The sequence below is a fragment of the Pyricularia grisea genome, assembly GCF_004355905.1.
Source record: "Pyricularia grisea strain NI907 chromosome V map unlocalized Pyricularia_grisea_NI907_Scaffold_6, whole genome shotgun sequence".
NCBI classification, from domain to species: domain Eukaryota; kingdom Fungi; phylum Ascomycota; class Sordariomycetes; order Magnaporthales; family Pyriculariaceae; genus Pyricularia; species Pyricularia grisea.
In genome coordinates, this window is record NW_022156719.1 from 2,769,347 (window position 1) to 2,789,525 (window position 20,179).

Consider the following 20,179-nt stretch of genomic DNA (forward strand, 5'->3'; position numbering starts at 1 on the left):
GCTGAGACAGATTCACAGGGGAGGGGGTAGAACCCTTTTCACGTACGTACGTACGTGTACGTACCTAATATATGAGTAGAAGCACCCGCCTAGTCTAGTCATGACCTTGACGTGTAGCTGTTACTGAACAAGAACCGATCCCCTCCCATTCAACTGTTCTCTTTCAATCTCAGACATTTTCTTCCTTTCTTTTGGTTCCTTCTCCAACGCGACAACCACTTTCTCCAACGATACTCCACAAAACCTAACGCACGTCGCAACCTTGACCCTTGCAGAACGCGCTCCCGCTCGTCCGCCCAGCTCCCCCTATCGCCGCTGAGCTCAGCTATAATCTCATCCACGACGAAATATCGCCTACCAAGATACAGCATCCTGACAACGAGCGAAAATGGACGCCCACGCCCACCACATGATGGACCACAGCGGAATGGATCACGGCGGAATGGACCATGGCGGCATGGACCACGGCGGCCACGGCGGTGGCGGTATGGACATGGGCAAGTGCAGCATGAACGTAAGCATTCTTCAGTTTCGATTTTTTTTGGGGGACCATATACAACTCCCCCACAAAGAGGCGTCTTTTGGGAGAACCCAAAGAGGAGCTGAGATGTTTCTTACTGACGCCTTTTGTGTATGGTCGGATAGATGCTCTTCACATGGAGCACCAAGAACCTGTGCATTGTCTTTGAACAATGGCACATCCGCTCGACCGCCGGCCTGATATTCTCCCTCCTCGCTGTCGTTGCCATCGGCGCCGGCTACGAAGCCCTGCGCGAATCGATCCGTCGTTACGAACACCACCTCAACAAGAAGAACGAGGCTGTTCCTCGTAAGTTATAGATTTTCCCCCTTCCCTTTCATTTATCATCAGAAATTGTGGTATACCCCCCAAGTCGAGGAGCAGACCAAGTCACGCGTCATGAACTTTTATACCATGTTGTCGCGAACCACTGCTAAGATCCGACGAGCCGAGGCGGACGACAATGTTAACGAGAACACCCCGTTCGTCTCCCCAGGCCAGAGCCGCCTCAAAGTCACGCGCGAGGCTCACTTTGTCAAGGCTGTACTATACGGAATCCAGAACTTTTACGCATTTATGATCATGTAGGTTTATTATTTTCCCCCCCTGTCCTTCTGTCGGACATGTCAAATTCTTTTGGGCAAGACACAAAACTGACTGGTGGGGATTTACACAAAACTCCAGGCTCATCTTTATGACTTATAACGGTTGGGTTATGCTTGCTGTTTCGTTTGGTGCTTTCCTTGGATATCTGCTGTTTGGAGGCTCTACTCCCGCAACGAAAGAGACGGCTTGTCATTAATTTGAAATGTCTATTGTGGATCTCAAAAGAGCATCTAGCTCTGAAGAGAGGAAATACTCAGCGATCATGTATCTTCTTCACTGCCTGGCCGATAAGGTTGGGCAGACAGGCCTCTTGTGGAAGTTTGGAATACCGACTACAAGGATAAGGTTGATCAGGGCCAGTTCACGCTGATGGTGTCAAATGTCAATGGCCTAGCTCGTCCAATGTTCTTGGACATTGGTGTCTGGGACCGTGGGCAGCTTGCGGAGGCTAAGAAGGAAAGGAAGCCTGTTTCAAATGACGTCTACTTTATCTGTGCCCGCCCTGAGCGTAGCCCACAATACGCTTTCTTCTGTTTTTCTGTTCTGATAAATATACCAATGTGCAAGGACTCTTTTTGCAATTCCAAATGCAAATAACAAATCAGTTCTATGGGACTAGATTCTCCAACCTATCTATCATGACAAAGCATCTAGGTATAAATCTAGAAACCTGCATCTACCCAAGCTTTGGGAGCTTTCACAACTTGGTCTCAAGCATCTGGCTCTCGAGCTCTTGAATCATCTTCTCATCCCCATACTCGTCATTGTGCTCAAACTCTGGCTCCTCCCCGTAGGCAACGCGGGCCGCATCCACCAGGATCCTCCCCGTCATGCCCCAGACCTTGAACCTCGTCTCGGGGCCCGACTCGTCAGGCTCGGCCAGCGCAGCCTGGCCTCCCTCGCGCTCCTTGGGCCGCGTGACGCGCTGCCGGTCGATGGGGACGTAAAAGTAGTGCAGCCGCCACCTGTAGTGGTTGTAATCCGTCCAGCGGCCCTCGTACCACCGGCCCGGCGGCCCGGCCGTGGCGCCCTCGTCCTGGGCCTTGAGGAAGTTGTGGAACGGCGCGCTGAACACGGCCGCCACCTCCTTGGCGTCGAGCCTGGGGATCAGCGTCTCGTCCACGCTGGGCAGCTCCGACCCGTCGACCTTGGTCGGGTCCGGATGCAGAAAGGCCACGCACGGCCTGACCACCAGACCCGTCCTGGCCAGGCTGTGCGGGAGGTAGCAGAGGTTCTCTATCACGAACGGCGCCGGGATCTTGCCGTCGTCCATGGGCAGCCCGATCTCTTCCCAGGCCTCGCGGCGGGCTATTTGGTCTAGAGACAGAGGCCGAAGTAGGGTTAGTATCTAAAAAAAAAAAAAAAAAAAAAAAAAAAAAAACGACATCAGAGCAGACCTGACAGGTCAAGCTCCCATTTGATAGAAGCTGAAGAACAGCTGAATTGACAGAGATGGCCAAACGCACATGGTGACTCGTCGACAGAATCCGCCTTTCCACCCGGAAATGCAGCTTGGCCTATTGTTAACTCGAAATCAAAATCAGTATGAGCACCTTTACAAAGATTTTTGTATCTGCGCCTCAGACCTGAAAAGTTGCGAAGTGTGGCCGAACGCATGGTTATGACCACCCTCAAGTCTCCGGCTCGGTCCGCATAGAGGAGGACAAGGACGGCCGCTCGCCGGGTCGCCGGGAGGCGGTCCCACAGTGGAAATGGGGGCGATTGATATGCCCGGAGGCGGGCGATGGCAGCCTTGGATTTTGTGAGCACCCTGTTCATGTCGTACGGTTTCTGACTTTTATTTGATTTGGGAGCTTTCACGTGGTTACGTCCTTCCTCTGCCTTCCCTAAATCTGCCCCTCACTCGGCTATCCACCCCCCGGGGGGTTTGTTTTGGGTGCAGGAGCAAGAAAAAGATAAACAAGGACGCGGGCCAGAGTGTTGGTGCAAACAATTCAGGTGATTTTTCTACTGACCAGGGATCTCTTGTTCAGCTGGCCCATTGTAGACGCATCCCAGTAGTATGAGCCCTCGTCCTCGACTATCTGTAAGTCCGGAGCCGCTGGTGTCGATGAGATGACCTCGTTGGTTGCTTCAATCACTGAGTTGAGCTCGCCGTCTGTGAATTTAGTCTCACCAGGGCCAGTGTCGAGCTCATGGTCAGTAGTATGCGTCGTCATCTTACCAAAATAAAATGGCTTTGATTCCTCACGTGGGTAGCAAATAGTAAGAATTGTGATGCAAGAGCCTCGGCAACGGTTGGCGCCTATACTGCGTCACAGTTGAGACCAAAGGCTGCAGGTAGTGGGGTAAAATCCTCGGTCGAGTGGTTCATACTATTTAAGTTTGTTACGAACCGAGTGGCACCAGAGTGCATGGAAATATATGTGCCATAACATCAGTATTACCTCCTGTATATCATAGACTTCGAAGGACTGAACAATTTCAGCCGGTAAAAGCCATGTCCACCATGCCATTGAGCACTTGGAAGACTCTCCGAGACTGGTGATATCCGCACAGCCACCATGGAGCAAGTTTACGAAATTCGAGTCACAGCAGTCTTGGGCTGGCCGCCACAATCTACCACGGCCAGAAAAAAATTCCTACAGCATCCCAGAAACCTGTAGTCTCTGTGAGGGATTGAAAAAAACATCATCATCGCGTGACGATCAAGTAAACCAACGAAGGCATGGTGTGAAACTCGAGTTCGTTTTTGTATTCCGCCGTCCTAAGCAAGCCCTCAAACGCCTAATGAACCACCGTCATCCTTTTTTATCTCCGGTATGACAGCCATGCCCCCACGTGTGGAATAAATCCGAAATGCATCTCTGGCATCTCCAGCCCGTTGAACTTCGAGTCCGTAGAATCGTCATCGCAGAGGGGGCGGCCCGGGAATATATCGTGCTCGGTTCTCGTGTCATGACTGCGTGAAGGTGACGAAGGCGCCTTGCGTTAGCGGCCATGATCGTCGGGTTTGTGTACTGCTCGTCTATTTTCTTCTTTTTCGTGGAAAAAAACATAATGGGAGCGCGCACGCGCGCAAGGCCACATACCCAAAGCCCAAAAATGCTCACAAATTCGAAGAAAGACATGCTTAGAAAACGAGCGCAGCGCCCTTGGTCTTCTTGTCACCACTGCAGAGGCAAAGAAATTTTCTAGTCAGCAATTGTGTCCCAGGACAAATCATCCCGCACCAGATTCCACCGCATCGATGCCTCCAGGAGGGAATAAAAAACTGACCCAAGCTCGAAGTGCTTGCATCGCTTGATCGGCAGCTGGCACTTGGTCTTGCAAACGGTGCACTCCAGTCTCAACACAATCTTCTTGGTGGTCTTTGCCTTCTTGTGGAAGACGGGCTTGGTCTGACCACCGTATCCGGACTGCTTGCGGTCGTATCGGCGCTTTCCCTGGGCAAAAGAAGAGGCCTTGCCAGCCTTGTACTGGGTCACACGGTGGTTGGTGTGCTTCTTGCACTCCTTTCCGGCGCAGTACGTCCGGCGCGTCTTCGGGATGTTGACCATTTTGAATGTGAACGTCGACGGTGCTGGGCGTAGATGTTCGGTGATTTGGGCGTTGGTTTGAATGGAGGGGAGGCAAGATCGCGAGAACGCTGCGGATTTTCGATAGGTGCTGCACAGAATCCCAATCTGTGGGCGCCCACCGGGATTGCGCCTTTGGGTCACGTGCCTAGTGGGGTGGTGGGGCCGAGTCTAGGTGGGAAGAAAGAGAGACGCTCAAAGGCTCGTAGAACCGAGTTGGGGCCGTGTCAACAGATATCCGGGCAGTTATGTCGAAAAACTGCGAGCTGCGAGTCAGCTCGAACCCCCATGATTTCAGACTAGGTCGAGTGGACTGTTTTACGCCATGACAAAATCCTACATATCTTTGCGGTGCATCTCCAACACGAACGGTTCACATAAACAAGACAAAGTATTATTCCACCAAGATAATTCTATTTCAAACAATAAATCTGGGTATTTTCCCATATACATTTCACATGGGGAGAGGCAGAGAAACCTCTCGTCGAAGAGAAACGCGGAAAGCTGAAAAAAAAAAAGAAAAAGAAAAAAAAACACTAGGGAAAGTACTTGAATCAATTAATTGCAGCACCTCATTCTCCTCGTCACCATTTTCCATCTCCTCCACCAATAATTTCCCGTTCTGGAATCACCCTGATCTTACTCTTGAGACTCTCGCGCTTGCGATCCGACTTGCTGCCCATCATGCTCTTCGCCTGGGCCATCAGCCCCTGAAAATGTTCACCAGTCTTCTGAAACATCCCGGGGGGCATGGGCGTATCCGGTCCGTCAGCCTTGCGTGATCGATTCACGACAATCACGCGTTCGTGGGTTGGCACCATGGTCACTGTCGGCGGCACCGCCAGCGAATAGTTTGACGAGGAGGCAGATATAGAGCCAGTCGCGTACACGGCGGGAGACGCTCTGGAATATCCTTGGCTGGGTGTTACGGTCCTGGTTACTTCGCCGCTGGGCCCGGAGTGGCGCTTGAACATCTTGGTCAAGGTCGACGGTGCTCGACTATCCTCATCATCGGTATCCGATTCAAATACGCTCTTGTTCGATGCTGCAGACTGTATGTTGGGAGTGGTGACATTTGGGACAGCTAAACCAGACAACACTTGACCGCCAGTGCGGAGTTCAGCTGGCGGCCCAACCCGGGCCTTTGACTGGTGAACGCGGTCCAGAAAGGACGATGCCGAGCCGACATGTTTCTTGTTTTGGTCGTCCTTTTTACCCTGTCGCGAAGATGTCGATATGGGAAGTAAACCGGCTGTCAGTCGGGGATCCATTGATGAGTAACCGTGCTTGCCTTTGCCTATTAGCTTATCTTCCGAGGGTTCCTTCGTGCTCCGTGCTATTTGCGTCGTGGTGGCGTGGTAAAGGTCCATTTCGAGATTACTGCCTCGTCGCTGCCGAGGCGAGTTAAGGTTGGCCTGCGTCCGACTCGCACGACGCGCGGCTGGCCTGTACGACTCGACTGTGCTCTCATGGTGACTTCCCTGCTTCTGGCTCGACTTGCGAACACTGAGTGCCGTTGGCAGTGAATTGGGGGAATGAGGCATCCAAGTGGAGTGTTTGAAAGATTCATCTTGACTGGCCGGTCGTTCAACCTCACTAGACACTTCTTCATATCGCCATGGCCTCGTGTAGCTCATATCTGCATCCGGCTCCGAGATGGTGGTCTCGAGGTCTTGACTATAAAGACTTGAAGCAGAGCTGATGGGAGACACGGGTGAGATTTCACCCAGACAGGAAGCTGATTGGGCGTGCCATGTCGACGCGGTAGTGTCGAGGCCCATCATCTGGCTGATTTTGTTGGCCGAGTTATGCCCAGTTGGGCACTTTATGGACGGGCTTGTTACTGGCTTGCTTCCATGTCCGGCTATCTGCAGGATCTTGGAAATGGAGCTTTTGGGCTGAGGCGAGAGGATCTCGTCTGGCGGGATGCAAGGAAACGAGGTGCCAAGCTTGGGGAGTGCATAAGGATCTTCGTATCTGGTTGACTGATGATCGAAAGCATGAGCCTCCAAGTGTCGGGGATGGTGATATTCATGGCTTTGGTCCTGGTAGTTTCGGTAGCTACTTTGACTGTGGGAGCTCTGATAGCTACCCTGGCTGAAACGATTGCTGTAAAGAGGACTTGGCTGCGGACTGAGATAGTTATCGTCAGAGTGGTTGGTGCGACGGGTAATCTGTTGATGCTTTTCGTGGTCCGTCACTGAGGCGTCCAGCATGACCGAGATGTTGTCCTGGCTGTCTCTTTCGTAGTGAAAGTGACGGTCCTCGTAATCACCGCTTAGCCGTGGTGTCCTGAAGGCGTTGTTCAACTCTGATCTCATCGAGGAGGCCACTGAGCGCGTGCCAGGTGCCGGCGGCAGTGGCTTGGATCCATAAGTATGTAGATGCTGGAGAGGCGGCGATTCGTACCCATCAGACACCCGTTTCCCTTTGAGAAGAACGTTGTTTGTGACATCGTCGGGTAGGGAGTCATCGTAGCCTGTAGATTGAGACCATGCTGAAATCCTGTTGTCCATCATGGAGTAGTGATACGATTCAGGTCCTGGGCTATTATTCAAGGGACACAGTCACACAAGGCGAGACTGCAGTACTGGCAGGATGGACTTTTTGAGAGGTACAGCAAATATATGGAAGCAGTATCAGCCCTCATACTACCTCAGGTTCTCAAAATGAAGAAGACAAAGAATTCTTTAAATTATTGATCACGCTGCTTGCTTGGCTGCTTGCTCGCCTGCCTGCTTGCCTGCCTGCTTTCGGAGCTGTGGCGTATGTCGAGTTATTTATTTATTTTTGGATATTGTTTAATTGATCATGCGTAAGTCGCTCGGCGATGCCGCTTAGGTTTTCCAAATGTACAAAGAATAATTGCATCCAATCTCCCTCGCGGAACTGAAGGATCTTTGTCGGCGCACACTGGAAACAGGTCATCTTCTCTTGTCATTGACGAGCCCATCCAAGACACGTCGCCCTTGCTTTGCTCTGGCCCCATCGTATACACTTCCATAGTTGAAGGCTATTGTGAGACAAGCGAATGAAGGCGGATTGAGCCTAGTTACCCGCCGGATGCGACGAGGCATTGTTCGGAATATTGAAGCCCACATTCCAGTCCGATGAGGTGAGTAAGTTGCCCTTTGTACCTTAGTCAAGATGACTTTCTATTCACCCTAACCCTACAACCTTCTCTGTTCGAATCTGGACTAGCGATTGCCACCCAAGACGGCCCTACCCTGTATTCAGGAACGTTGAACCATGCACCGCGTTCTGCTGCTGACGCGCCTGAGCTAATTGATTCGCCCATCATCACAAGCCATTTCAATCCACCAACCAGTATTGTGCTCCAGTTGTTCTCGAAAAGTAGAAGAACTTTTTTTTTTTTTTTTTTCGCTTCTATCTTCCACATTCACTCGGCAGTTTTCCTTGATAAGTTTTGCCTTTACTCCACGATGACAGACGCCACAGCCGCCGGTGCCGCCGGTGCATCGAATGAACCCCCAGCGACCATTCCATACTACGAGAAATCAAAACAGCACCTCAAGGAGCTTCTGCAGAAGAAGCGACTTTTGGAAAAGCAGCTGGTATGAAATGATACCAAACTTGGCTTGCCCAGTAATCGACACGCTAACGGTTGCATTCTCAGGCTGCTCGAGAAGATGCCATCTACCAGCGCGAAACCGAATACCTCGACAACACCCCGCAAGGAAACATTATCACGGGCTTCGATAACTACACAAAAGGCATCACCGGCGCTGCTGCACAGAGGCGAAAGACGGGACTGACAGAGACGAATCGTGTCTTCTCGAGGAGCTCTGTCAGCTACAATCCTAATCATCCGGTAGGTTTGGCGTTTGTCGCCCGTCGGCCGCTGAAGCTTAGATGGGCCTCTCATTTATACGGTGGAGGCAATGCAATGTTGGGAACATAACTGATTGTCGGATTCTCGGCTGCACAGGAAGCACAAACCCCCGGTTCGACAAATTCCAACCCCGCGTCCCATGCGCCAACACCCTCGGCGTCCTCGGTCAAGGACGTGGCCTCGAACCAGCCGACTCCGACATCAGCTACGGCCCCCAAGTCGGGTACTAACAAGAGCAAGAAGAAGACCAGTGTCTCTGCCGCTGCGTCTGCAGCTGCAGGGCCTGAAGAGAGCGAGACGGATGGTAAGGAGCCCAAGAAGGTTCGGACTCACTTTGGCGCTGTGAAGAAGACATGATGATCATACTGGCCTTTGGCACCGGTCATTTCCGAGGCAGGACCAGATTTCGGTTCATGGGAAAAGGGCTTTTTTTTTTCTCTTGTTTACTTTTGTTGGTGTTTATACCTGGATAATAGCGCGGCGTTGGGATACCCTGAAAGAATTTACGTGAACCGAGAACGACCTTTTGCAATGCGGAGCATCGTTACAATCAGACTATGGAGGAGAAGTAGGTTCGATTGGACCGCTGCAACCTAGAATGAAACAAACGTTGAGCATCTTACGTGCCGGGCCGATGCACACACAAGCAGTGCTTCGCTCCGAACAGCGCAGGCAGGTTCCGCTCAAGCCTTTCCATGCTTTAGTGCGGGGTGCGTGTGGTGTCAGGGGTCTCTTCCGTGCACCATGATGGCAGCACCTGAAGGGGCCACATACACCTCAGATTTTAAGTAGACTGGTTCTAGTCTAGTAGGCCAATGGTATTGCGTGGTTGCTGCTTTCGAATGGATGCGAAAGCCAATATTTCTACATCCACTTACTCTATAGAGTAGTTAATTGTGGAAATGGGTTGTCTTTCGTATGTTTGACAATGTGGGTCTGGCTTTGATTGCTAAGGAAGGAGATTCACTGCTAAGGTGTGAAGCTGCCCACATAGCTCACTGAATTACCTATACAGCAAGACAGATAGACACATAGCTTCTCCATAGCCCGAGCTACCCCAATAATTCCCCCATCGGTTTCGTGGAAGCTTGAAACTTTAATCCAATCGTCAGTCATCTCATCCTTGATTAGTACCGCAATCTGCCACCATCCAATTCCACCATAGGCAGGTGGTTTCGCGAGTTCCCCCCCCCCCCCCCCTCTCTCTGTGCGGAACAAGCCACACGGAACCCCAACTCTAAACCTAGACCAGACTAGAACTAGAGCTTAGAGCTGATTCAACTACCACCAATATTTCATGTCACTGCTTCGCCGTCTCAGCTATAGCTTATTCAAGAGCTGTACAAACTGCACTACCACTGTTCATCACACTCAAGCTAATTTCAACCAATTGGCTCTCCTCAGACTATATTCGTCGTCCTCAAGGCCAAGTCCTCAACCTTCAAACAAGTTTCATGCGGCAGCCCTGGAGGTTTGTAGCAATCAAGACACCACAATGACTGTCGTTGCCACAAAATTCACCCCGGAGGTGCTCCTCTCTGCCCCGCGAAGATCAGTCGGGTCACCTAATTGTAAGGGAGAAAAGGTCCTGTTTACGGTAAGTACAACATTCACATTGTGTAATTATATGCTTGGTTATTTATTATACAGGTCCGTCAAAATTAGGTAGCCATAACAATTTCCGGGTCGCTAATCACAAAAAATTCCCAGGTCTCTACCTATTCATTCAGTGACCACCGCAAGACCTCGAGTATCCGGGTCTTGGACGTCAAGTCGGGGCAGTCGACTGTCTTGTTTGAGGACTCTACCTTTAGCGAGCCCACATGGGTGAGCGAGCATGAGTTCATCTTTATCAAGAGCGGCGACAATGGCACGTCCACCCTCATGCTCAGCAGCGTCAAGCACCCAAACAAGAGGCCCAAGGAGATCTTCACCACCAGGGGCAGCATCTCCAGCCTCAAGGTGAAGCCGCTCTCCAAATCCGCCGTCTTGTTGGCGTGCGCCGCCCTGGCGACGCCCGACGGCAAGATGTACAATGCGGAAAAGGACGACGCCAAGGTGCATCATACTGGCAAGGTCTACACGGAGCTCTTTGTGCGTCACTGGGACTCTTACATCACCAAGAACAAGAATGCAATCTGGTTTGGAAGGCTGAAGTGGAGCTCCCAACCTTCGGCTGATGATTTCAGCGCTTCCTTGACGCTGGATGGTTCAGGCTTGACGAATGTCCTAGCAGGAAGCGGGCTGGAAAGCCCCGTTCCCCCGTTTGGCGGAAGTGGTGACTTTGACCTCTCACCTCATGGTATTGCTTTCGTCGCCCGTGATTTGGACGTAAACCCGGCAACCCACACCAAGTCCAGTGTCTACTTTGTCCCCGTGGACTTCAACTCCGCTCAAAGCCCCGCCCCCTCATCCGCTCCCAAGGCTATCCCAACCCCCGGCTTGCAGGGCTACAGTGCCGGACCTGCTTTCGGCCCAGATGGCAAGTCGCTCGCCTTTACCCGCATGCGGCACATCCAATACGAGAGCGACAAGCCACGCCTCATGCTCGCCAAGGACGTCGTCGGTGACACGGGCGCCGACGCACAAGAGTTCTTTGCCACGGAGGATGGGGAAGGCGGATGGGACTTGCGGCCAGAGGGTCCTATCTGGAGTGCCGACGGCAAGGAGCTTTACGTGGTTGCCGAGGACGCCGGCTACGGCAAGCTCTTCAAGTTCCCGTCGGATCCGGAAAAGACAAAAATGCAGAAGCTGGGCGGCGATGGTGTCCCCGAGGCCCTCACCTTGACAGGTACCGTGGGCGACGTCAAGGTGTTGAAAAACGAGGACGGCAGCAGTCGACTCTTCGTCAGCTCAAGTTCCATGGTCGACAGCTCCTACTTCAACTTCCTCGACCCCTCGACGTCAAAATCAGAGCTCGTGTCGTCTCTATCCAAGAACGGCAAGGTCTTTGGCCTCTCGCGCTCGCAGCTCGACGGGATCTGGTTCAAGGGGGCGGGTGACTACCAATGCCACGCGCAGGTGGTGCGCCCGTCCGACTTTGACAGCAGCAAACGCTACCCGCTCGCTTTCCTGATCCACGGCGGTCCACAGGGAGCGTGGAACGACAACTGGAGCACCAGGTGGTCCCCGGCCATCTTCGCAGAGCAGGGCTACGTGGTCGTGGCGCCGAATCCGACGGGATCCACGGGTTACGGAATGGCCCTTCAGAACGGCATCAAGAACGAATGGGGAGGTCGGCCGTACAACGACCTCGTCAAGTGCTTTGAGTACATAGCCAACAACATGCCCTACGTCGACATGGACCGCGCCGTGGCTCTAGGTGCCTCATATGGAGGCTTCATGATTAGTAAGTCTTTTTATTTTTATTTTTATTTTTATTTTTACGTTGAATTCGGTTCCATGCACCACCTTCTTCATGAACTGACATGATCACAACCCAATCATAGACTGGATCCAGGGGCATCCACTTGGACGCAAGTTCAAGGCCCTGGTCTGTCACGATGGCGTCTTTAGCACACTGAACCAATACGCCTCGGAGGAGCTCTTCTTCCCACTCCACGACTTTGGAGGCACGCTTTGGGAGAACCGTGAGGGGTACGAGAAATGGGATCCCGCCAAGTTCACAGGCGAATGGGCAACACCGCAGCTCGTAAGTCCTCTTCCGTAAGTGTCGTTGATGCAATTTATTCGTTGCTAACTTACACCATCAAAAGATCATTCACAACGAGCTCGACTATCGCCTGACCATCGGAGAGGGTCTGTCGGCTTTCAACGTCTTGCAGAGCAGAGGCGTGCCGAGCCGGTTTTTGATGTTCCCTGACGAGAACCACGTGAGTTGATACTTGTTCAGAATCTGTCAGATCACAGACAAGGATCGTACTAACCGAGTATTGTTCATAGTGGGTTCTCAAGCCGGAAAACTCCCTGCTCTGGCATCAAGAAGTCCTGGGCTGGATAAACAAGTACAGCGGTGTGGACGACTCCGGCTTGGCCGAAAAAGCTGCAGATGTAAAGATTTGAGGACTATCACCCGGCTTGATTATTTTGGACAATCCTGGGACTTGAATTGTATCATTTTTATTACATAGCACACTCACATCCCAGAGATTTGGATTCCGCTGAATTGCAAAACGACTTAGTCTGGCCCTTACATGGCCGCAAAGTCTAACCCCCTTAAACACCTTCATTTGACCTTGTTGAGATACATACCCGGAACATTCTTAATTGTCCATAGATGCTCCCAAATATCTGACCAGTCAGTATCCTGTCTAAATACAGGCAACCCATATTTATCTGGAGTTGCCAGATCACATAGCGCCTCGATCAGTCGCTTTTTGTCCGCAGAGCTCAAGGGTTTCACGGAAAACTTGAGGAACTCAGTTATGAATTCGTGTTCGCTTTTCTCTTCGGGACAGTTCTCATAAGCCCATTGCGCCTCGCAGCAGACTTTGGCGAGACTCTTTTGTCGAATAGGTTGTTTCCGTCGCTTTGAGTTATACGGGTGGTTCAATACTTTATCAGTGTCTGATGCTGCGGCGGTGCGCTTTTGTGCGCCAACAGTCTTGCTGGCGGTCCTGGTTCCACAACTCTTCCTCTCTGCCCCTTGACGAGACCTGCTCGAGGTAATGGGAGAGGCTTTCGGCAGGGCGCTAACAACAATAGCCATGGCGGATTCTTCCACAGAGGGTTGTGAGCGCGGGCGTAGATTATAATGAGCTTTGAATGTCGGCTTTTCCAGTGGTTGGGTATCGGCTGTGTATATGTCTTCCAGCTCGGTCTCCGACCTTAACGGCTTATCATTGACCTCTTTTGACGCAGCTACAGGCTTTTCTTCTGATTTTTTCTGTGCCTGGTCTTTTTGCGCCCGCATTTCATCCTTCAGCCTGTGCAACTCTTCGGATAGCTCGAGCAAGGTCTTGTTCTGCCGTATGATATTTTCTTCTGCCTCTCTCTGCTAAACATCAGCACCGTGTCTACAAATTATTGTGATACTTGGAGTTGCTCACCACTCTATCCTTGATTCTTGTTTCCCACAACCCTTCGAGGTTCTGCTTGTCAACACAAGAGCAAACAGCTTCGTCAAGATTCTTTAGCTCATTCCCGGAAATTTCGAGGCGCTCATCAATCCTAGCCACCTCGCTCGTCAAACGGTCGTCTCTCGCATAGATGGCATCAGCCTTGTCCTGAACTTGAGCAAGCTTCTCGATGTCGGCGGCGCATTTTTGGGTGTGAGCCAGAGCTTCTTCAACCTGAGCAGTGTGCCATTTTTGCTCATCGTCCAACGTTTTGTCCAACTTGTCCAGGCGACTATTCGTTCCCTCCTCCAGCTCATCGAGCCTGCGCTTCTGCTTTTCCTGAGAGAGTCGCAAGTCCTGAAACAAGTAAAATATCAAAGCTGCAATCGGCCGACTCCATTGCGCTTTGACGTCATCTTGCGGTGTTTCTTGCAGTGATATCGGCGGCGTTTCACAGTCAATACGTGCGAAGTCGACAAGCCCAACGGTTGAGGATGTGGGAAGTGTTTTTTTCGTCGTGGTAGACATGCTGAGGCTTGCGTGTATGAGGATTGCTGGCGAAAGTTAAATACACATCGAGCCGTTCGTTTCGTCGGAGGTGAGTGAAATCACGGCAATGGCAAGGTCAAAGATCAAAAATAGACCTTTGATGAGTAAAAGAAAATACCGACTTCAAGTCAACGCAATACTCAAACGCGGGGCAGGTAGGAGGTTTAAAGCATGGGTTTGAAAAGGGCAGGAACGACTGCTTGACACCCCATGTGAATCTGTGCCTGCCAGATCCGAGTCCACGCGACCAAGTTGAAACCAAATGACCTTGAACGCCATTATCAGCGACCTAGGTACCTACCTACCTCCCAGAAGCTCTCCTCGCCCATTTTATAGCACAGCACAGCGTACTAAACCCAATTTCAGAAGCTGGATTTCAACACGACGGTGTTCATTTTTACTATTCCGAAACGCACTGCACAGCACCTTGCTCGATCGTAGCTACCCAAGATAAGTAGGTGGGTAGAACACGTTTAGTGACAATGTTTATATTGGTAAATAAAAACCACCACCCAAGTGTTTGAGTGCTAAAATTAACGCACCGGGCTCATACCGAATTCCCGGGGCAACTCATCATAGGAGAACTATTTTATTATTAAGTACGGGTATTCCTAACGCCACGCTAGACCTAGATTAATTATTGGAAGTAAGCAAACAATGATAGGCATCACACAAACGCCAATTGCAGCATAAAACAGAACGCTCATGAAATCCGTCCACCATAACCGAAATGCCCGATGCGACTCAGCCTCAGGTAGCCTCTCAGTAACGGGGCTCTAAAACCTAGCCGATCGTCATTCGCTAACAGTCGAGTCGTCTTCAATCTTCACTTCGACATCCATCTGGTCATCTTGGGGCTTGGAGGCTTCGATCGTATAGCTGAGTATAGTGTGATCCATGAAGTGCAAAAGCAGCCGCCACCGGGCGATGGTATCGTAGGGTCGGCTCTTGCTGTATCCTCGACTTAAAATGCTCTGATCTGTGCCAGGGGCGGCCGTAGCCGAGGGACTCGGTGGGAAAAGGTTAAGCCCCCTGGCTCCTGGTTGCGGTACGCGAGATACGGCCATGCCCACCATCCAGACCATGGACTCCGCATTCGTCTCTTCATCGGCTCGTGGAAGGATCCATTCCGTGCGGAATCCATGCCGAAACTCTCCGCCGCCTCGGGCCTTTGTCAAGCGAATTAAACCAACACGTCCACAGCAAGATCCTACCACCACCAGGCTCAGCTCCGGTATACAGTGTAACATACAAATTCGTTGCGAATACTGCATATCCGATAAGTGTGGGATCGTTTTTAAAGATACGCTCGGAAGTAATCTGCGACAGAGCACATCAGTCTTCTCGGTATCGAGATTATGAAGCTCAACATCCATATCCGTGGTACGAAGGATCGAGAATCGCCTGATGACACTTGCTGAGAGAAAGCCTCGACACCGCGGAACTTGGGGGTTCTGGGCATCCTTGCCGTCTGTAGCGAGCGGTGAAGTCAGTAATCTAGGGCCGCAGATGGAGAGCCTTATATGTATATAATACGCTGTACGGAAAGAGATCGTTACAAATAAATCGAGGATGCCAATCAGACTTCCAATCGTCCAGCCGGTGATGCTAAAAATGCAAACAGCGGCTCGCCGCAGTAAACTTCGGGGACTCAGCGCTGCTAATACTTACAATGAACGGTCTCAGCATGTTGCTTTCTGGATATGCTGCATAGGACGCTGTTGAGGAAACGGCAAGGTTTCAAATTTTCGTGCTGGTAGACCAAGGCAGAGCTTGGGACTATGGTCATGGCGGCTTGAAAGGGATCCGATTCGATATTTATAGGCTTTAATTTGTCCCTCTCCTGGTTGTCCTCACAAAACACACGCCCGAGTTTGTACCAGCGACTGTCCCTCATGCGGATCTTCTCTTTGATATCGTCTTGGGCTGTTGGGCTGCAAACTTGCTCGCAGGCTTCCGGGAACACATCCGGCATTCGAAAGGGGACATCTTCCCTAACCGGAGTCCGTCGCAAGGTTTGAATCCCGGTAGGCAGATGACGACCCGCATTTCTTGGTATTTTGACGACGCCAGCAGTCAGTTCTAGCACATGCCGGCCATTCTTGTCATTGAATCCATCTATGTCTTCTCGATTGAGGCCTGTGAACTGAGTAGCCGTTTCTACCTCCTGGAAGAGCTCGTCTGGAAGTGTCATGACACCCCAACCTATTGGGCTCCTGATTTCAAGTCAGCATGCCACATCACATATCACACTAATCCTCGTTGGTGATAGAGTCATTGCCAAAGGCCCTGCCTTACCTTGGAGGTCTAGCGACTCCAATGGGGTAGAGACAGATATTGGGCGCTCCCAAAGCCCAAATGTCAAATATCCAGCAGTGGCCTGTAGTATCGACTGCCACAATCTTGTCACCCTCTCCATTTTCGTCGTCCAAAAAGGATATGCTAGGGATATTAGCCTGGTTTTCGGGGCGGGTGTGCAGTATAATCCTCCAGTCCCGTGTTCTTTGTCTGAGGTGGGACTCAAGCTGGCGCGCATCGAGACCGAGGCCTCCGAGCTTGGGTGGATTGCATCGCTCGTGCTCCGGTGGCATTTGATGCTCTGTTCCTGGTCCCTTAGTAAGAGAGAGCGCGAACACCGTCACTTCGTGCGTATTGCTGCTGACTGCAATGAGTCGGGACTTTGCGTGTACGGCCAAGCCCCATGCAGACTTGCCGACACCACGGTGGAAGAACTCGTATGGTGGCTGAGCCGCTACTGCACTCTTGCCTGCTGAGCGCCGGGCAGCATGCTCAATTGCTTCTGCGATTTGATGCGTGTAGTAGCCGACGACATCGCCGTCGTCAAATGCGGCGAGCAGAACTTCGGATTCACCGAGCATACCGGTGATCATGTTGTTGACCTGATGCGGCATGGGCACGCTTATATGTCCCCGAGTTATGGCCGCGACCGGGCATGGCGTCGGTTTCAAGCAGAGCAGCGGAGCTCTGCGTAGCACCTGCGGTGCATTTTCTGGGCTGTAGACATGTATAACTCCCAGGTAGGCAACGAAATAAAGCTACTCAGACGAATGAGGGGAAGATGCAGTTAGCTACAGAAGAAGCGCAGCTACGCTGTTCGAGACAAACAGTTGATGCCGAATCGAAATGAAGCAAGGCAACTTACGTTGTAGACTTGAGACAGGGCAGTCAGGTTGGTGCGCAGGCGCGCGAATCGAGTCGATCCGCGCGTCGGGCTCGAACCAGCTCCCGAATCAAACCCATACCCAGCCTGCCCTGCAAAGATATCATCTTCAAATTCCTCCTCGTCGCTGTCGGAGCCCTGCCAGGACTCGTCGGTCAATGTGGTTGTCACGCTTGGAGGCGGGGCATGGGATGCATGTTGTTCGCTGCCCGATCCGAACCTATTTGCCGGACTCTGGACGCCCACCACGGGATTGACATAGACGGCGTCGAAACACCTCAAGTCAGCGTGGTCCATTGTTATAATGCCATGAACAATTCAGACTGCCTGCGCAGCATATCGGGGATAACGCTCTAGAGGAGACGAGCGAGGTGAGGTATATGGGGTTGAGGGAATGTGGGGCAGCGACAACTCTGACGTCGGGTTGCTCAAGGTTGTACTTTTATTTAGGTTCGCCCAGCTGGTAGGAGCGAGGAGGTGTTGGTCCGTTCTCAGCTTTCAACCACGAGGTAAGTTGGTGGTTCTTGGTAGGCACCTTACCTAGGTACCTAGGTACTTTTACTCCAGCATTTGATTGAACCCATGATTGACGCCTCAATACCCGACTGCGGCCGCCTCCCTGCAAAGCCCAATAACATACCTCTATCGCACTGTGCAACCAACCTATGCTTAGCCCCTCATTATTGACTTCGCTGGTCGAAGCAGCTTGGCAAAAAAGGCGGCCGATACTAGCTTAAGACTCGCCCATGTCAAGTGCAGCGCCGTTATCAACCAACTGGCATTTAATTACCGACAGTCGCTAATGGCGGGACTGTCACGGAAACCGAAACCATTTGGAGAGATTGATGTGGATTCAAGAGGATAGATCGAGTGTGAGATAGGGGTTGAATAAATACCTACATAATTGAGAAATTATACAGTCTTTCCAAGCACCTTGTATTGCACTGCAGCGGCGGCCAAGTATTTCAGACAGTCGATTTCAAAAGTCTAGAACTGAAATAGAAGGGAGCGAATCATCTATGCTGGCGATCAGTTGGCTTTGGGATCGGATTTCCCAGCCGCCTTCTTATCCTTGTCAGCTTCTTTGCTTTCCTCTTCCTCGTCACTATCCTCCTCCTCGTCACTATCTTCCTCCTCGTCTTCTTCGGACTCCTCCTTGATAGCCAGCTCTTTCTCAACAGCCTTAATCTCCTCTGCCGAGGCTGGGCTGACCACTGATCCGCGGTGCGTTGTCACAGGCGGATCGATATCTGTTGGTTTCCATGCGGTGCTAGTTGGACTTTGAATTGTGTTCCGCAGCGCCTCAACCGACGATGCATCCTCTCCACTGCCCTTCCACGCTCCAGATGTCGGTGACTGCAGTCCAGCTGCGGTCTTCGCCGTAGTTTTGCTCGATTCTGGGACAGCTATGGGCGCTGGCGACTTTGCCGCATCCTTTTTGTCCTCCGATTTCGCAGACTCGCCCTGCTCCTTTTCTGCCGGCGTCTTGGCAGCCTCCCCCTTCTTCTCGCCCCCTTCGGCCTTACCAGCCTTGTCTGCATCCTCTTTCTTGACAGGCCCAGTGTTACCCTTTCCGTAAACCTTGTCCCGCAGGCTCTGGAGCTGCACTTTTTTGGCCTTGGCGGCCGCTTCTTCGGCAATGCTGCGGATCGGGAGGGCTGCAGAGGCTGCGGCGGACGACCCTGTGGCCTTTGCGGCTGCAGGTGCAGATGAGGAAGCTGCTGATGCCGGCGGCAGCGGTGGGGCCGCTGGGGCGGCAGCTGGTTTCGAGGCTGTCGTCGCGGTGCTGGCGGCGGTCGGGGCAGCGACGGCAGGTCCCTTCTTCATGACGGGAGGGAGCTTCTGGGCTTCGCTAATGGATGGCTGGGTGAATTCGTCGTAGTAGATGGTGACGTGCTGTTTGAGTTCGCCGTACTCGTTCCACTCCTCGATCTCGACCAGGTCCTAGCAGAATGGTAGCATCGTTCAGGCTTCAAGTCCCCTTCAACGCGATGGGGAGAGAGTAGCAGCGCAACAGCTTCGACTCACACCTAGAACCAAGCCCATTTGCACGAGCGCGGGCAGCTTCCTCTGGCGACCCGACTCATCCTTGCCGGCTCTGCGACCCCAGAGCATGCGTGCCTTCTCATCGGTGGCGAGGTCGAGGGCCTTGAAGGGGACCCGGTTGGCACGCAGGATGGTTTCGAGGCGCGAGGTGGCCGTGACAATATGCGAGCTGCCGGCCGTCAGTGAGGTGTATATGTACAAGGCCGGGTCAGTAGAATACGACGCCTTGGCCGGTTCTTCGGTCGAAGCCATGGTGTGCGCGTTTTGTCGATCTATATCGTCCGGTCTATGCGAGCCTGAGGAAATGCCTTATTTCACTGTGTTCATCACTGATTTTGCTGTTGTGTCAAAGCTCTCAAGGTGGGAAGCAAATGTGCTTGAAAAGGAGCCGTTTGATCAGTCTCGGCCGCAGCGTTGATTCGAGACTTGGCACTTGTCTGGCGGGGCGGGGTTAGTTGAATAAAGGTTTGGAGGGGCACCTTAAGTCGGATGGCCTCAGACTTAAGAGCGACTTTAGTCTCGGCGGCACCAGGTGTTCCAGAGTTAAATGGAATCGAGAATGACTGCTAAGACTTGGCTTGAGGTTTTTTTTTTTTCTCTCTCTCTCTCTCTCTCTCTCTCTCTCTCTCTCTCTCTCTCTCTCTCTCTCTCTCTCTCTCTCTCTCTCTCTCTCTCTCTGCAAAATCGAACATGGAAAGTCGACCAACGCTCGATCTTAATCCCCACAGGTCATTGCTCTTCAACCGAGCTTCAGAAGCTCTGAAAACCACCTTTATGGACGGACGAGCCCCTGACCAGTCTCGTGATCAATCCATGTCAGTGGAATCAAGTTCGAAAGGGGCAACAAGTTAGATCATTCAAGGAATT

At 51.9% G+C, this 20,179-nt stretch overlaps 9 protein-coding genes across 9 annotated transcripts; 3 read left to right on the plus strand and 6 right to left on the minus strand.

The window, feature by feature from the left end:
- Window positions 1-388: 388 nt before the first annotated feature.
- PgNI_08792 (uncharacterized protein) lies at window positions 389-1,322 on the plus strand (the record flags this gene model as incomplete). Its single annotated transcript, XM_031128782.1, has 4 exons — window positions 389-514; window positions 646-829; window positions 894-1,104; window positions 1,205-1,322. The coding sequence occupies 4 exons, from the start codon at window positions 389-391 to the stop codon at window positions 1,320-1,322; spliced, it is 639 nt and encodes a 212-aa protein (XP_030979270.1).
- A 501-nt stretch (window positions 1,323-1,823) lies between these two features.
- On the minus strand, window positions 1,824-3,306 carry PgNI_08793 (uncharacterized protein; the record flags this gene model as incomplete). Its single annotated transcript, XM_031128783.1, has 4 exons — window positions 1,824-2,443; window positions 2,593-2,643; window positions 2,713-2,917; window positions 3,103-3,306. The coding sequence occupies 4 exons, from the start codon at window positions 3,304-3,306 to the stop codon at window positions 1,824-1,826; spliced, it is 1,080 nt and encodes a 359-aa protein (XP_030979269.1).
- Window positions 3,307-3,584: 278 nt separating this feature from the next.
- Window positions 3,585-4,840, minus strand: PgNI_08794 (uncharacterized protein). Its single transcript, XM_031128784.1, has 3 exons — window positions 4,367-4,840; window positions 4,180-4,260; window positions 3,585-4,049 (listed from the first exon to the last, which is right to left on the minus strand). The coding sequence occupies exons 1-2, from the start codon at window positions 4,645-4,647 to the stop codon at window positions 4,221-4,223; spliced, it is 321 nt and encodes a 106-aa protein (XP_030979268.1). The 5' UTR covers window positions 4,648-4,840; the 3' UTR covers window positions 3,585-4,049; window positions 4,180-4,220.
- Window positions 4,841-5,249: 409 nt separating this feature from the next.
- On the minus strand, window positions 5,250-7,181 carry PgNI_08795 (uncharacterized protein; the record flags this gene model as incomplete). The annotated part of the gene is made up of 1 exon (XM_031128785.1): window positions 5,250-7,181. The coding sequence occupies one exon, from the start codon at window positions 7,179-7,181 to the stop codon at window positions 5,250-5,252; it is 1,932 nt and encodes a 643-aa protein (XP_030979267.1).
- Window positions 7,182-7,979: 798 nt separating this feature from the next.
- Window positions 7,980-9,258, plus strand: PgNI_08796 (uncharacterized protein). The gene is made up of 3 exons (XM_031128786.1): window positions 7,980-8,240; window positions 8,303-8,497; window positions 8,615-9,258. Exons 1-3 carry the CDS (start codon window positions 8,109-8,111, stop codon window positions 8,873-8,875), a joined length of 588 nt encoding a protein of 195 aa, XP_030979266.1. The 5' UTR covers window positions 7,980-8,108; the 3' UTR covers window positions 8,876-9,258.
- Window positions 9,259-9,748: 490 nt separating this feature from the next.
- Window positions 9,749-14,236, plus strand: PgNI_08797 (uncharacterized protein). The gene is made up of 6 exons (XM_031128787.1): window positions 9,749-10,115; window positions 10,229-11,867; window positions 11,968-12,170; window positions 12,235-12,351; window positions 12,422-13,475; window positions 13,531-14,236. The coding sequence occupies exons 1-5, from the start codon at window positions 9,816-9,818 to the stop codon at window positions 12,539-12,541; spliced, it is 2,379 nt and encodes a 792-aa protein (XP_030979265.1). The 5' UTR covers window positions 9,749-9,815; the 3' UTR covers window positions 12,542-13,475; window positions 13,531-14,236.
- Window positions 12,705-14,064, minus strand: PgNI_08798 (uncharacterized protein; the record flags this gene model as incomplete). The annotated part of the gene is made up of 2 exons (XM_031128788.1): window positions 12,705-13,472; window positions 13,528-14,064. The coding sequence occupies 2 exons, from the start codon at window positions 14,062-14,064 to the stop codon at window positions 12,705-12,707; spliced, it is 1,305 nt and encodes a 434-aa protein (XP_030979274.1).
- Window positions 14,237-14,667: 431 nt separating the features above from the next.
- PgNI_08799 (uncharacterized protein) lies at window positions 14,668-17,840 on the minus strand. Its single transcript, XM_031128789.1, has 4 exons — window positions 17,249-17,840; window positions 16,384-17,141; window positions 15,757-16,301; window positions 14,668-15,556 (listed from the first exon to the last, which is right to left on the minus strand). The coding sequence occupies exons 1-4, from the start codon at window positions 17,561-17,563 to the stop codon at window positions 14,880-14,882; spliced, it is 2,295 nt and encodes a 764-aa protein (XP_030979273.1). The 5' UTR covers window positions 17,564-17,840; the 3' UTR covers window positions 14,668-14,879.
- A 176-nt stretch (window positions 17,841-18,016) lies between these two features.
- On the minus strand, window positions 18,017-19,958 carry PgNI_08800 (uncharacterized protein). The gene is made up of 2 exons (XM_031128790.1): window positions 19,295-19,958; window positions 18,017-19,210 (listed from the first exon to the last, which is right to left on the minus strand). Exons 1-2 carry the CDS (start codon window positions 19,562-19,564, stop codon window positions 18,296-18,298), a joined length of 1,185 nt encoding a protein of 394 aa, XP_030978867.1. The 5' UTR covers window positions 19,565-19,958; the 3' UTR covers window positions 18,017-18,295.
- Window positions 19,959-20,179: the final 221 nt, after the last annotated feature.

Coding starts and splice junctions, on each gene's coding strand:
- PgNI_08794 (XM_031128784.1), bottom strand. CDS start 4,647: ATGGTCAACATCCCGAAGACGCGCCGGACGTACTGCGCCGGAAAGGAG. Junction 4,261..4,366: donor TGCAAGCACTTCGAGCTTGG/GTCAGTTTTTTA, acceptor TTGCCTCTGCAG/TGGTGACAAGAAGACCAAGG.
- PgNI_08796 (XM_031128786.1), top strand. CDS start 8,109: ATGACAGACGCCACAGCCGCCGGTGCCGCCGGTGCATCGAATGAACCC. Junction 8,241..8,302: donor GACTTTTGGAAAAGCAGCTG/GTATGAAATGAT, acceptor TTGCATTCTCAG/GCTGCTCGAGAAGATGCCAT. Junction 8,498..8,614: donor GCTACAATCCTAATCATCCG/GTAGGTTTGGCG, acceptor TCGGCTGCACAG/GAAGCACAAACCCCCGGTTC.
- PgNI_08797 (XM_031128787.1), top strand. CDS start 9,816: ATGTCACTGCTTCGCCGTCTCAGCTATAGCTTATTCAAGAGCTGTACA. Junction 11,868..11,967: donor ATATGGAGGCTTCATGATTA/GTAAGTCTTTTT, acceptor ACCCAATCATAG/ACTGGATCCAGGGGCATCCA. Junction 12,352..12,421: donor TGTTCCCTGACGAGAACCAC/GTGAGTTGATAC, acceptor TATTGTTCATAG/TGGGTTCTCAAGCCGGAAAA.
- PgNI_08799 (XM_031128789.1), bottom strand. CDS start 17,563: ATGGACCACGCTGACTTGAGGTGTTTCGACGCCGTCTATGTCAATCCC. Junction 16,302..16,383: donor GGAGTCGCTAGACCTCCAAG/GTAAGGCAGGGC, acceptor ACTTGAAATCAG/GAGCCCAATAGGTTGGGGTG. Junction 15,557..15,756: donor ACATGCTGAGACCGTTCATT/GTAAGTATTAGC, acceptor CGCTCGCTACAG/ACGGCAAGGATGCCCAGAAC.
- PgNI_08800 (XM_031128790.1), bottom strand. CDS start 19,564: ATGGCTTCGACCGAAGAACCGGCCAAGGCGTCGTATTCTACTGACCCG. Junction 19,211..19,294: donor AAATGGGCTTGGTTCTAGGT/GTGAGTCGAAGC, acceptor CCATTCTGCTAG/GACCTGGTCGAGATCGAGGA.